At 29.1% G+C, this 14471-nt stretch overlaps 1 protein-coding gene across 1 annotated transcript in view; it reads right to left on the reverse strand.

The window, feature by feature from the left end:
* Positions 1-6054: 6054 nt before the first annotated feature.
* The window catches only part of MFS9 (major facilitator superfamily transporter 9), a 38970-nt gene continuing 30553 nt past the window's right edge, over positions 6055-14471 (reverse strand). The window contains exons 3-7 of the mRNA XM_075303847.1: positions 13389-13695; positions 13214-13327; positions 12718-13144; positions 6897-7173; positions 6055-6830 (exon numbers count right to left, since the gene is read on the reverse strand). Of these exons, the coding sequence (XP_075159962.1) occupies positions 6503-6830; positions 6897-7173; positions 12718-13144; positions 13214-13327; positions 13389-13695 (1453 nt within the window). The 3' untranslated portion in view covers positions 6055-6502. The remainder of the gene's footprint in view (positions 6831-6896; positions 7174-12717; positions 13145-13213; positions 13328-13388; positions 13696-14471) is intronic.

A 14471-nucleotide genomic window follows, 5' to 3' on the forward strand; every position in this document is an offset into this window, starting at 1 on the left:
TTTTTAATATTATGCAATTTTAGCACCGTTTGGTTTCGAAAACTACATTTTTAATATATTTTAAGTACTTTTTCGTCAACATCATTTATCATCTCTGTAACAATGGGAAGAATTTGTCTTATCTGAAACGTACACACACTATTGTGATGGCGGCGTTTGTCAATTTATCTTGCAATGATGGTTGGTCGGCACGGTGCGTTTTGGCATCCAATGTAAATTTTTGGATTTGTGGACATATGTCCATACATACATACAGACAACAGGTCTTAATGGTACTCGCACACCTTAGGAATTTCAAGAATTTCAGACTATTAATTTCAATTAAAATTATCTTTGGCTTTTGGCCAAATTAAACAAAATTCCAATAATGTTTACAAAAATATCAAAGAAAATCTTACTGTATTTGGCGGTGGTGGTGGTGGATGCCGACGGGATGGTGTAGAACAAGAGAAAGTGTTGGAGGAGCAATGTAATGTTTGTTTTTGTCATTGTGTGTGGAGTGACCAGGAAGTAGTTTTTGGGAAAAGTGAAATTAATTTTTGGTTTTCGCTATGATAATATATATTTTTCTTATTTCTGTGAATGCAAACAAAATATAAATAGTCAATTCAATGAGGGGGCATAGTACTTGAAGCTGATATTTTATATCTTTTTCTATAGTAATAAAAAAATAGATAGCTTCATTTAAAAGTTTAAACATTCTCTGTGGGATCCATATATCCATATAATTAAGAACTCCATATACTTAATAAATTAGCTGTCCTGTTTTACAATAAAACAAGTATATACAATAGTAAGTTCGGCCGGGCCGAATCTTAAATACCCACCACCAAGAATCAAATATAATAGTTTCCTTTGAAAATTTCAGGGGGGATTGATGATAGATATTTTCCCAAACAGATCAGTTCAACCAGTACGCTTTCCACAGATAAATGTAAAGATTTTACCTACGAAGACTAGATCAGATTCGGAATTTATAAAAACCATTTTTTGTTTGAGTTTTAGAGGAATCATAAACATCTCTTGTAAGTGTTCAAGAAAATGATGAAATAACGCCTTGATTTGAAATCTAAAATCTGTGAATTTTCATCCCATTTATTTAAATGACTACGAGAAGTAAAATCCGATACTCAGCATTTTCGGCACACCTCTTTAAGGACCTAGAATACCTCTGGATTTCTGATTTGAGGCAAATTGGGTAAAAACTACGGATTCTAGAAGCCCAAGAAGTAAAATCGGGAGATCGGCCTATATGGGGACTATATCAAAACATGGACCCGTACTCACCAGATTTCCGATTTGAGGCAAATCGGGTAGAAAATACATTTTCTAGACACCCAAGAAGCAAAATCGGGAAATATGGGCGCTATACCAAAGCATGGACCGATATGCACTATTTTCGGTACACTTTTTGATGGTCCTAAAATACCTCTAGATTTCCAATTTCAGGCAAATTAGATAAAAACTACAGTTTTTATAAGCCCAAGACCCCAAATCGGGAGGTCGATTTATATCGACTTCGAACTTGACCTGCCTGCAAACAAAAGACGAATCTGTGCCAAATTTCAGACGGACAGACGGACATGCTTATATCGTCTTAGAACTTCTCTCTGATCAAGAATATATATACATTATATAGTCGGAAATCGATATTTCGATGTGTTACAAACGGAATGAGGAACTTATTATACCCCCGTCACCATTCTATGGTGGTGGGTATAAAAATGAACCCTATATTTAACTAAAGCCGCTTTAATTATACCCTGCACCACACTGTGGAACAGGGTATTATAAGTTAGTGCATATGTTTGCAACACCCAGAAGGAGACGAGATAGACACATGGTGTCTTTGGCGAAAATGCTCAGGGTGGGCTCCTGAGTCGATATAGCCATGTCCGTCTGTCAGTGAACACATTTTTGTAATCAAAGTCTAGGTCGCAGTTTTAGTCCAATCGACTTCAAATTTGGCACAAGTATGTGTTTTGGCTCAGAATAGAACCCTATTGATTTTGGAAAAAAATCGGTTCAGATTAAGATATAGCTCCCATATATATATTTCACCCGATATGGTCTTATATGGCCCCAGAAGCAGAGTTTTACCCTAATTTGTTTAAAATTTTGCACAAGAAGAACAATTAGTACTATAGTCAAATTTTATTCAAATCGGTTCGGATTTAGATATAGCTCCCATATATATCTTTCGCCCGATATGGACTAATACGGTCCCATAAGCCAGAGTTTTACCCCAATTTGGTTGAAATTTTGCACTAGGAATACAATTAGTAGTATAGTCAAGTGTGCCAAATTTTTGAAATCGGTTCAGATTTAGATATATCTCCCATATATATCGTTCGCCCGATTTACACTCATATGAGCACAGTGGCCAATCTTTTACTCCGATTTAATTGAAATTTTGTACAGGGAGTAGAATTAGCATTGTAGCTATTCATGCCAAATTTGGTTGAAATCGGTTCAGATTTAGATATATCTCCCATATATATGTTTTTCAGATTTCGACAAAAATTATCAAAATACCAACATTTTCCCTTTTAAAATCGCCTCTGCTTAGTCGAAAAGTTGTAAAAATGACTCTAATTTTCCTAAACTTCTAATACATATATATCGAGCGATAAATCATAAATAAACTTTTGCGAAGTTTCCTTAAAATTGCTTCAGATTTAAATGTTTCCCATACTTTTTTACTAACATTGTGTTCCACCCTAGTGCATTAGCCGACTTAAATTTTAAGTCTATAGATTTTGTAGAAGTCTATAAAATTGTGTCCAGATAGAGTGATATTTAATGTATGTATTTGGGACAAACCTTTATATATAGCCCCCAACACATTTGACGGATGTGATGTGGTATCGAAAATTTAGATCTACAAGATGGTGCAGGGTATAATATAGTGGGCCCCGCCCGACTTTAGACTTTCCTTACTTGTTTTCTTTTATAACAAGTAAGGAACGTCTAAAGTCGGGCGGGCCGACTATATTATACCCTGCACCACTTTGTAGATCTAAATTTTCGATACCATATCACATCCTTCAAATATGTTGAGGGCTATATATAAATGTTTGTCCCAAATACATACATTAAATATCACTCGATCTGGACACAATTTTATAGACTTCTACAAAATCTATAGACTCAAAATTTAAGTTGGCTAATGAACTAGGGTGGAACACAATTTTAGTAAAAATATAGGGGAAACCTTTAAATCTGAAGCAATTTTAAGGAAACTTCGCAAAAGTTTATTTATGATTTATCGCTCGATATAGATGTATTAGAAGTTTAGGAAAGTTAGAATCATTTTTACAACTTTTCGACTAAGCAGAAGCGATTTAACAAGGAAAATGTTGGTATTTTGACCATTTTTGTCGAAATCAGAAAAACATATATATATGGGAGCTATATGTAAATCTGAACCGATTTCAATCAAATTTGGCAGACATGACTATATTACTAATTGTACTCCTAATGCAAAATTTCAACCAAATTGGGCCAAAACTCTGGCTTCTGGGGCCATATAAGTCCATATCGGGCGAAAAATATATATGGAAGCTATATCTAAATCTGAACCGATTTCAATCGAATTTGGCGCACATAAGTATACTACCAATTGTACTCCTTGTGCAAAATTTCAAGCTAATCGGGAGAGAAATCTGGCTTCTGGGCCCATATAAGTGCATATCGGGCGAAAGATATATATGGGAGCTATATCTAAATCTGAATCGATATCAACCAAATTTGACACGCATAGCTACAATGCTAAATCTACTCCTTGTGCAAAATTTCAACCCAATTGGGCCAAAACTCTGGCTTTTAGGACCATATTAGTCCATATCGGGCAAAAGATATATATGGGAGCTATATCTAAATCTGAGCCGATTTCAATCAAATTTTGCACACTTGACTATACTACTAATTGTACTCCTAGTCAGCGTTACCGTTGTGCCACTTTAGTGGCAAATTTGCCACTTGTCTTGGGCGGTGCCACTTTTGCGCCACTTTTTGTTTGTGCCACTAAATGTGATACTTTTTGCGATTTTGTGCCACTTTTCCAATAATTCGTGCCACTTTTTCAAAAGTTTAAATATTATGGTTAGTTATCACCATAGATGTGTTATTAAGAAAATTTAATATTGTGCATCAACAGCCTTCGCTCATTAGTTCTTATTACGAGAACAGTTACGATTCAACTTATTTGGTAAACCGTACTTTGAATATGCCAAATCTATTGTGGCATGAAATATCAGGATAAATATGAAAATGTTTAAGGTTTGTATTACGACCGCAGGAAATAATTGAAGATGGATCCCATAAGGACCCAGTTAGAAAAAATTGCAATCGCCCTTTGAGACAGATTGTTCCAATTCTACTATATTCCTCAAAATGAATGCTGGAACAGTGGACAGTATTGAAGCATTACCTCATTAGAGAAAAATTGGAAGAAAAGTGTCCTAAGAAATTAGAGAAAGTATATGTTAAATATCCAAAATGCACTTTCAAATACCAAAGATTTATCTTAAATTTTTAGTTTATAATATCAAAAGTATGAATACCGTTAACAAAACATTCCAAAGCGAATCCTCCTAAACGTGAGTACTATGTTCGGTTTTCGAGTTGAAAATCACTTTATTTTCGCGATTACTTTTCCTGAAATAATCAATATTATAAATGATTGAGTTATTGAGTTATTTTATCTGCTTTATATTGAACTGTTTTAGTAAAGTAACCGCGAAAATTTCAACTCGAAAATCGAACATAGTGCTTACCTTAAATTGTTTATTAATTATATTTAACAAAAATATGTATATTTGTAATATATACATAAATTTTGTAAGAAAGTTTGTAAAAACGTGATTTAGCAGATATCGACTATAAAAATTCTTTGTATATTAAAAACATTAAAACAATATAGATAGGTCACAAAACGACATCACAATCCGAAAGTTGTGGACAAATTTTATCATGAATTGACATAAATGACAAAAAACTGAAGAAAAGGGGGTTCCGCATTACTTAAAAACCAATGATGATATAAATTATTTTGATATCGTAAATAAATTTAAAGATATAATTGAAAGGCCTGATTATTTTATAGGCCTGATTATTATATATAATTTTAAATAGGATTTGTTCACCAATTTGTATGAATTCGCAAAATATATTTTAACTTGACCTCATAGCAGTATTTATTTCTTAAGTTTTTTTTTTTTTTTTGTATAAGTTAATAAAAAGAATGTGCCACTTTTTGTGCCACTTTTCAAAAATAATTGTGCCCCTTTTTTCGACGTTTGCCACTTTTTGTGCCACTTTTTGAAAATTCCCAACGGTAACGCTGCTCCTAGTGCAAAATTTCAATCAAATTCGGCCAAAAATCTGGCTTCTGGGACCATACAAGTCCATATCGGGCGAAAGATATATATATGGAAGCTATATCTAAATCTGAACCGATTTCAATCAAATTTGGCACACTTGACTATACGACTAAGTGTTATGTTTGTACAAAATTTCAAGCAAGTCGGTATAAAACTCTGGCTGCTGGTTCCATATTAGTGCATATCGGGCTAAAGATATATATGGGAGCTATATCTAAATCTGAACCGATTTCTTCCAAAATCAATAGGGTTCTATTCTGACCCAAACTAGGAACATGTGCCAAATTTGAAGGCGATTGGACTTAAATTGCGACCTAGACTTTGATCACAAAAATGTGTTCACAGACAGACGGACGGACAGACGGACATGGTTATATCGACTCAGGGACCCACCCTGAGCATTATTGCCAAAGACACCATGTGTCTATCTCGTCTCCTTCTGGGTGCTACAAACATATGCACTAACTTATAATACCCTGTTCCACAGTGTGGCGCAGGGTATAAAAATATGTGATTTTTCAATATTTTAACTACGAATTGAGGACATCTCCAAGAATAGAGTACAATTTAGTTCAATATCGTATAGCCCCTTCCTTCTCGTACACTCCCCCCACCAACCAAGTGTTTTAGCCATCTATATCACATTCTTCAGAATTTAATGACCACTGAATTTTTCAATTTGATTACTTAACACAAAAGTTTCTTTATTTTCAAATGAACAAAACTAGGAATAGTGTATTGACCTATAGGCAAAACAAACAAAAAAAAAACACAAAAACAAAAATCTATGCCAGAACAACAATCGTATTGAACATTAGAATAACAGAGACTGGAGCATTCAATATCCATGCCCATGAGTCTTTCATATTTCACAGACATATATTCACAGTCATACATTCCAAATAAAACTAAAACAAAAAAATCTATAATGACCTCCTTCGTCATCTCTACGCGTTGATAACTAAATAAACACAGATATTTTAAATAAATATTTACAAAAGAAAGTAAAAAACGCAAACAATAGCAAAAAAATAAACACAAATAAGGACAACAATTTCTTGGAATGTTTGACACTGCTACTATGGAATAGGTTCATGTTGGCATATATTTTGCATCACTCATTTGCCATCTCCTTTCATATCCAAGGCTTCATTAGTATAGGAATTGGCATTGGCCCTTTGATGTTGAGTCATTTCAAGAGCTTTTTGTTCAGGTGTCTTGGCCCATTCCTGGAGTTCTCCAGAGGCCCACATCCAATAGATGACACAACCGATGAGATAGATACCGGCCGAAATAAAGAATACGGTCTTCCATTCTTCACTGGTTTGATTGGTGACCAAATAACCGGTCAACATGGGACTCACAATACCTGGTATAGTGGCAAAGGTATTACCGATACCCATCAAGACACTGGCATGTTGGGGCGCTATATCCAAATGATTGACACTGTAAGAAAATATTGTCAAATTAGAAAATTTTGATTTTTTTAATATTTGTCCTCTTCCAACTTACGCGAATCCAGACCAGGCGAATGCTCCCAAGCCCACAGCTATGGTTATGCATACCACCGACCATGTGGGATCCAATAGATAGGCGGTAAGGATCATAAAGATTGTCTGTGCCAAGAAAGCGCCACAGTTAAAGTTTCTTCTAACTTGAGTTGTAGTCCAATAACCTTTCATCTGTAGCCAATCAGCTAAGTATCCTGAAACACCCAATAGAATGCCCATAGCCAAGTATGGAACGGCAGAAAGGAAACCAGTCTTATCCAAATCGAAGTTAAGTGAGTCTGTTTAATAAAAAGAAAACGGTGGTGTTAAATGAAATCCAAAATAAACAAACAATATATTTAGAGAAGTATACATTGTGACGAAATGGGTCATTAAAAACAGAATGAAATTGAGATCTTAATTTTAATTTTATAAAGCCTAAATTTAAGGCTATAGACTATATTAAAAATGTGTTTATAAATAAAAATTAGAATTTTTTTTCTAGAAATAAAATTTTGACAAAATTTTCTATATATATAGAATTTCGACAAAATTTTCTATAAAAATAAAATTTTGACAAAATTTTCTATAGAAATCAAATTTTGAAAAAATATTTATAGAAATAAAATTTTCAAGAAAATTTTTAAAGAAATGAAATTTGAGATTTTTTATATTTCTACAATTTTTGCAAAATTTTCTATAGAAATTAAATTTTGACAAATTTTTCTATAGAAATAAAATTTTGACAAAATTTTCTATAGATATAAAAATTTGACAAAATTTTCTATAGAAATAAAATTTTGACAAAATTTTCTATAGAAACTTAATTTTGACAAAATAAAATTTTGACGAAATTTTTTTAAAGAAATGAAATTTTGACATTTTTATATTTCTACAATTTTTGAAAAATTTTCTATAGAAATAAAATTTTGACAAATTTTTCTATAGAAATTAAATTTTGTCAAATTTTTTATAGAAATAAAATTTTGACAAAATTTTCTAAAAAAAATGAAATTTGGACAAAATTTTCTATAGAAACTTAATTTTGACAAAATAAAATTTTGACGAAATTTTTTAAAGAAATGAAATTTTGAAATTTTTTATATTTCTACAATTTTTGCAAAATTTTCTATAGAAATAAAATTTTGACAAATTTTTCTATAGAAATAAAATTTTGACAAAATTTTCTATAAAAATAAAATTTTGACAAAATTTTCTATAAAAATAAAATTTTGACAAAATTTTCTATAGAAACTTAATTTTGACAAAATTTTTATAGAAATAACATTTTGACGAAATTTTGTAAAGAAATGAAATTTTGACATTGGTTGTATTTCTATAATTTTTGCAAAATTTTCTATAGAAATAAAATTTTGACAAAATTTTCTACAAAACTAAAATTTTGACAAAATTTTCAATAGAAATAAAATTTAAACAAAAAATTATAGAAATAAAATTTTGACGAAATTTTCTAAAGAAATGAAATTTTGACATTGGTTGTATTTCTAAAATTTTTGCAAAATTTTCTATAGAAATAAAATTTTGACAAATTTTTCTATAGAAATAAAATTTTGACAAATTTTTCTATAGGAATAACATTTTGACAAAATTTTCTATAGAAATACAATTTTGGCAAAATTTTCTATAGAAATAAAATTTGGACAAAATTTTCTATAGAAATAAAATTTTGAAAAAATTTTCTATAGATATAAAATTTTGACAAAATTTTCTATAGAAGTAAAATTTTAACAAATTTTTGTATAGAAATAAAATTTTTCTATAGATATAAATTTTGACGAAATACTTTAAAGAAATGAAATTTTGACATTTTTTATATTCCTAAAATTGTTGCAAAATTTTCTATAGAAATATAATTTTGACAAATTTCTCTACAGAAATAAAATTTTGACACAATTTTCTATAGAAATAAAATTTTGACAAAATTTTCTATAAAAATAAAATTTTGACAAAATTTTCAATAGAAATAACATTTTAAAAAAATTTTCTATAGATATAAAATTTTGGCAAAATTTTCTATAGAAATAAAATTTGGACAAAATTTTCTATAAAAACGAATTTTCTATAAATATAAAATTTTTGCAAAATTTTCTATAGAAATAAAATTTTGACAAAATTTCCTATAAAAATAAAATTTTGAGAAAATTTTCGATAAAATTAAAATTTTGACAAAATTTTCTATAGAAATAACATTTTAACAAAATTTTCTATAGAGATAAAATTTTGGCAAAATTTTCTATAGAAATAGAATTTGGACAAAATTTTCTATAAAAATAAAATTATGACAAAATTTTCTATAGATATAAAATTTTGATAAGTTTTTGTATAGAAATAAAATTTTGACAAATTTTTCTAAAGAAATAACGAAGAATGACGAAGTTTCTTATATGAATAAAATTTTGCAGAAATTTTTTTAAGAAATAAAATTTTGACATTTTGTATATTTCTACAATTTTTGAAAAATTTTCTATAGAAATAAAATTTTGACAAATTTTTCTATAGAAATAAAATTTTGACAAAATTTTCTATAAAAATAAAATTTTGACAAAATTTTCTATAAACATAAAATTTTGACAAAATTTTCTATAGAAACTTAATTTTGACAAAATTTTTATAGAAATAACATTTTGACGAAATTTTGTAAAGAAATGAAATTTTGACATTGGTTGTATTTCTATAATTTTTGCAAAATTTTCTATAGAAATAAAATTTTGATAAAATTTTCTACAAAACTAAAATTTTGACAAAATATTCAATAGAAATAAAATTTAAACAAAAAATTATAGAAATAAAATTTTGACGAAATTTTCTAAAGAAATGAAATTTTGACATTGGTTGTATTTCTAAAATTTTTGCAATATTTTCCATAGAAATAAAATTTTGACAAATTTTTCTATAGGAATAACATTTTGACAAAATTTTCTATAGAAATAAAATTTTGGCAAAATTTTCTATAGAAATAAAATTTGGACAAAATTTTCTATAGAAATAAAATTTTGAAAAAATTTTCTATAGATATAAAATTTTGACAAAATTTTCTATAGAAGTAAAATTTTGACAAATTTTTGTATAGAAATAAAATTTTTCTATAGATATAAATTTTGACGAAATACTTTAAAGAAATGAAATTTTGACATTTTTTATATTCCTAAAATTGTTGCAAAATTTTCTATAGAAATACAATTTTGACAAATTTCTCTACAGAAATAAAATTTTGACACAATTTTCTATAGAAATAAAATTTTGACAAAATTTTCTATAAAAATTAAATTTTGACAAAATTTTCAATAGAAATAACATTTTAACAAAATTTTCTATAGAGATAAAATTTTGGCAAAATTTTCTATAGAAATAAAATTTGGACAAAATTTTCTATAAAAAGAAATTTTCTATAAATATAAAATTTTGACAAGTTTTTGTATAGAAATAAAATTTTGACAAATTTTTCTATAGAAATAAATTTTGACAAAGTTTTTTATATGAATAAAATTTTGACGAAATTTTTTAAAGAAATGAAATTTTGACATTTTGTATATTTCTACAATTTTTGCAAAATTTTCTATAGAAATAAAATTTTGACAAAATTTCCTATAAAAATAAAATTTTGAGAAAATTTTCGATAAAATTAAAATTTTGACAAAATTTTCTATAGAAATAACATTTTAACAAAATTTTCTATAGAGATAAAATTTTGGCAAAATTTTCTATAAAAATAAAATTATGACAAAATTTTCTATAAAAATAAAATTAAAAAAAAAATTTTATGGAAATAAAATTTTGACGAAATTTTTTAAAGAAATGAAATTTCACCATGTTTTATATTTCTACAATTTTTGTCAAAATTTTCTATAGAAAAAATATTTTGACAAACTTTTCTATAGAAATAAAATGTGACAAAATTTTTTATAGAAATAAAATATTTCCGAAATTATCTAAAGAAATGAAATTTTGATGTTTTTTATATTTCTACAATTTTAGCAAAATTTTCTACAGAAATTAAATATTTTTTTTTGTTTTTTATTGTTGGTTTGTACTTCAATCATATTTGTTTTGATCTCAGCTTTAAAACCATACATTGACTAAACTACAAGTGTAGCTTAACCAACAGAGGAAAAGAATGTTTGTCAAATTTATTTGGGCAAGCCCTATAGATTGCAAGATGGTTGGATGGACGCACGTTTCGGAATTACCACATCAGCATCCTCTACTTGCAGCAAAACTATCAACCAATTATCAGAATAAATTCGGGTAGTTCACTAAACCCAAAGTGAACCACACTCGAACCCTCCGAAAAAATTATAGTTGGCATTTGCTTAATAGGTCTTTGTACAAACATTTATCTTTTCCTTTGCCACCGTCATATCATCGATGTGAGTGCAGTTGGCAATATTTACTATAGATATAAAATTTTGACAAAATAATCTATGGAAATAGAATTTTGACAAAATTTCTTTAGAAATAAAATTTTAACAAAATTTTCTATAGAAGTAAAATTTGACAAAATTTTCTATAGAAATAAAATTTTGACCAAAGTTTCTATGGAAATAAAATTTTGGCAATATTTTCTATAAAAATAAAATTTTGACAAAATTTTGTATAGAAATAAAATTTTGACAAATTTTTCTATAGAAATAAAATTTTGGCAATATTTTCTATAAAAATAAAATTTTGTATAGAAATAAAATTTTGACAAATTTTTCTATAGAAATAAAATGTTGACAAAATTTTTATAGAAATAAAATTTTGACGAAATTTTCTAAAGAAATGAAATTTTGACATATTTTTTTCTACAATTTTTGCAAAATTTTCCATAGAAATAAAATTTTAACAGAATTTTTTATAGAAATAAAATTTGGACAAAATCTTCTATGGAAATAAAATTTTGGCAAAATTTTCTATAGAAATTAAATTTTGACATTGTTGATATTTCTACAATTTTTGCAAAATTTTCTATAGAAATAACATTTTGGCAAAATTTTCTATTGACATAAAATTTTGACAAAATTTTCTATAGACATAAAATTTTGACAAAATCTTCTATTTTGACAAATGCTTCTATATAAATACAGTGGCAAACCGTGCTCAGAGAGTCATTTCCATAACAATGAGTATATTTGCTTGGCATATGTGGGGAATTTCGCTGAAATCGGCTCAAAACTAGAACGACTGCAGTGGTTTACAAAGTGATGAAGGGTAGAATATAATTGGCTCATTAGACATTCGATTATCTTTATTAGTTCTAGAAATAATTTTTTTTTATAATTTTTAAAATCGATTTTCAAAAATATCAAAAGTCGAGTAGTCGAATAAGAATATAGCAAAAATTCGACATTGACTTTTAGTAATCTTCTTTTTTGATAAAAGGTAGTAAATACTATTTTTTACTAGTCCATTTGTGTTGAAAACTTAATTATCTGCGGAACAATATTCCTACTGTCCGAATCTACTATGCAATGAAAGAGATTCCTACTGACCTTATCTACTATGTAGGCAAAATCAAGACCAAAGAGCATGTATCTTACTGAGTAAGTCTAAAAAAACTGAACAAGGATCTGTGTTTACCTAAAATTTTGTCGATTTGTGTAGATTTTCAAAAATGTCAAAAGTTAAGCATTCGAATTTGAACATTACAAGATTTTAATTTGGTTTTAAATTTTGAGATTTCAAAATGTTGTCTGCAAAAGTTTTCTATTGGAATAGAAACTTAATCTAAATCTTGGAGGAAAGAACTATTTTTTTTGTATGGACCTCTTGTGTTTCCAATTTTTGCTTAAAATGTAACTAAACTACTTTTTATTTGAAATGAAATCGACCAGTCATCTTACCCTTAAGGAACGTAGGCAGTTGCGTGAGCAATGTATAGAAACCCCAATTCTCGGAGAAATGTGATGCTATTATAGCGTAAAATGGCAGTGATGTAAATATCGCTTTCCATGGATGTTTAATGGATTTGTTAGAAGACACACCGATTTTTTTCATAATATAATCACGTTCATTAGCCGAACAGAAACGATCACGATCAGGCCCCGAACGAACAATGGCCATCCAAAGAATTAGCCAGACACAGCCAATACCACCGAACACATAGAAGACACTCTCCCAGCCATAGGCTGTAGCCAAGAGTCCGGAAGAGGGCATAGCTATCACAGTACCAGCATAATTGCCAGCAAAGGCTATAGAGGCCATACGGGATCTTTCGAGTGGCGGTGACCAGCGGGACCATACAGCATGAATGCAAGGGAATGTGACACCCTAGTTGCGGGGAGATATATATTTCACATAAACAAAAATCCAAATGTTTTTAACTTCAGTCAAATTTACCTCAAAGATACCCTCAATAATGCGTACGGCCAATAACATTTCCAAACTATGTTTGGCTGCCAATGGTGTGAAAAGGGTCAAAATTGCAGTAGCTCCTATGCCAACGCCAAATACCTAAAATTTAATGAGGCTTTTTTAGTTCATCCATCCATTTTCATTTTTTACATTAACTTACAATATTTCCACCAATTTTTGCTCCAATAAAACCTCCAATGAACTGTGTTAAAATATAGCCATAGAAAAAGGAACTCAATATGAGACCTTTCTGTTTGGAATCCCAGGGAAAGTCTTGCTCCCACGATATCACCTCACCATTTTCATCTGTGACTGTACGATTTTCTGTCATGGCCACAATGGCCACACTCAAATTCACACGCAACGAATAGACATTGAAGAATCCAAAGAAGGCCAATAACACAACAATGTAGCGACGTTTTCTCCAAAATCTCCATGTCAGTGGTTCATCTTCTTCAATATCGGTGCTGTAAAATTAATAGAAAATGGCATTAGTTTCAATGTATGAAATAGGGTGACAGATATTTAATGTAACAAAATGAATTTCTATATCCCAGCAAAAAAAAAATGGAAGTTGTTCCACAAACATATCTTTTAAAGCGCATACGCTATCGATTTTTTCCACTTCCTCGATGCAGTCCTTTTTGACTAGTCCTAGAGAGTACGAAATTAGGGCGTTTCAAGTGAAAATGTAAGTTTTAGATAATTAAATTTCGCAAAAAAGAAAAATAGGAAAATCAATAAAAAAATAAATAAATAAAAGTAAAAAATATTAAAAAAAAATAAAAATCATCCCCGATGGGATTTGAATCTGTACCTTTTGACTTTTTCACATCCAAGGAAGTTTTTTTGAGAAGGTTTTGCAAATTACGATAACTTTTAATTTTTTGTTGATTTTTAATGGAAACAAGTATATACGGCCGTAAGTTCGGTCAGGCCGAATCTTATGTACCCTCCACCATGGATTGCGTAGAAACTTCTACGAAAGACTGTCATCCACAAATTTCAACTCACTCGGAAGAAATTTGCTCCTCCAAGAGGCTCCAAAACCAAATCTCGGGATCGGTTTATATGGGGACTATATATGATTATGGACTGATATGGACCACTTTTGGCATGGTTGTTAAATATCATATACTAACATCACGTACCAAATTTCAACCAGATCGGATGAATTTTGCTTCTCCAAAAGGCACCGGAGGTCAAATCTGGGGATCGGTTTATATGGGGGCTATATATAATT

Source organism: Haematobia irritans, chromosome 4, assembly GCF_050003625.1.
Source record: "Haematobia irritans isolate KBUSLIRL chromosome 4, ASM5000362v1, whole genome shotgun sequence".
Lineage (NCBI taxonomy): Eukaryota > Metazoa > Arthropoda > Insecta > Diptera > Muscidae > Haematobia > Haematobia irritans.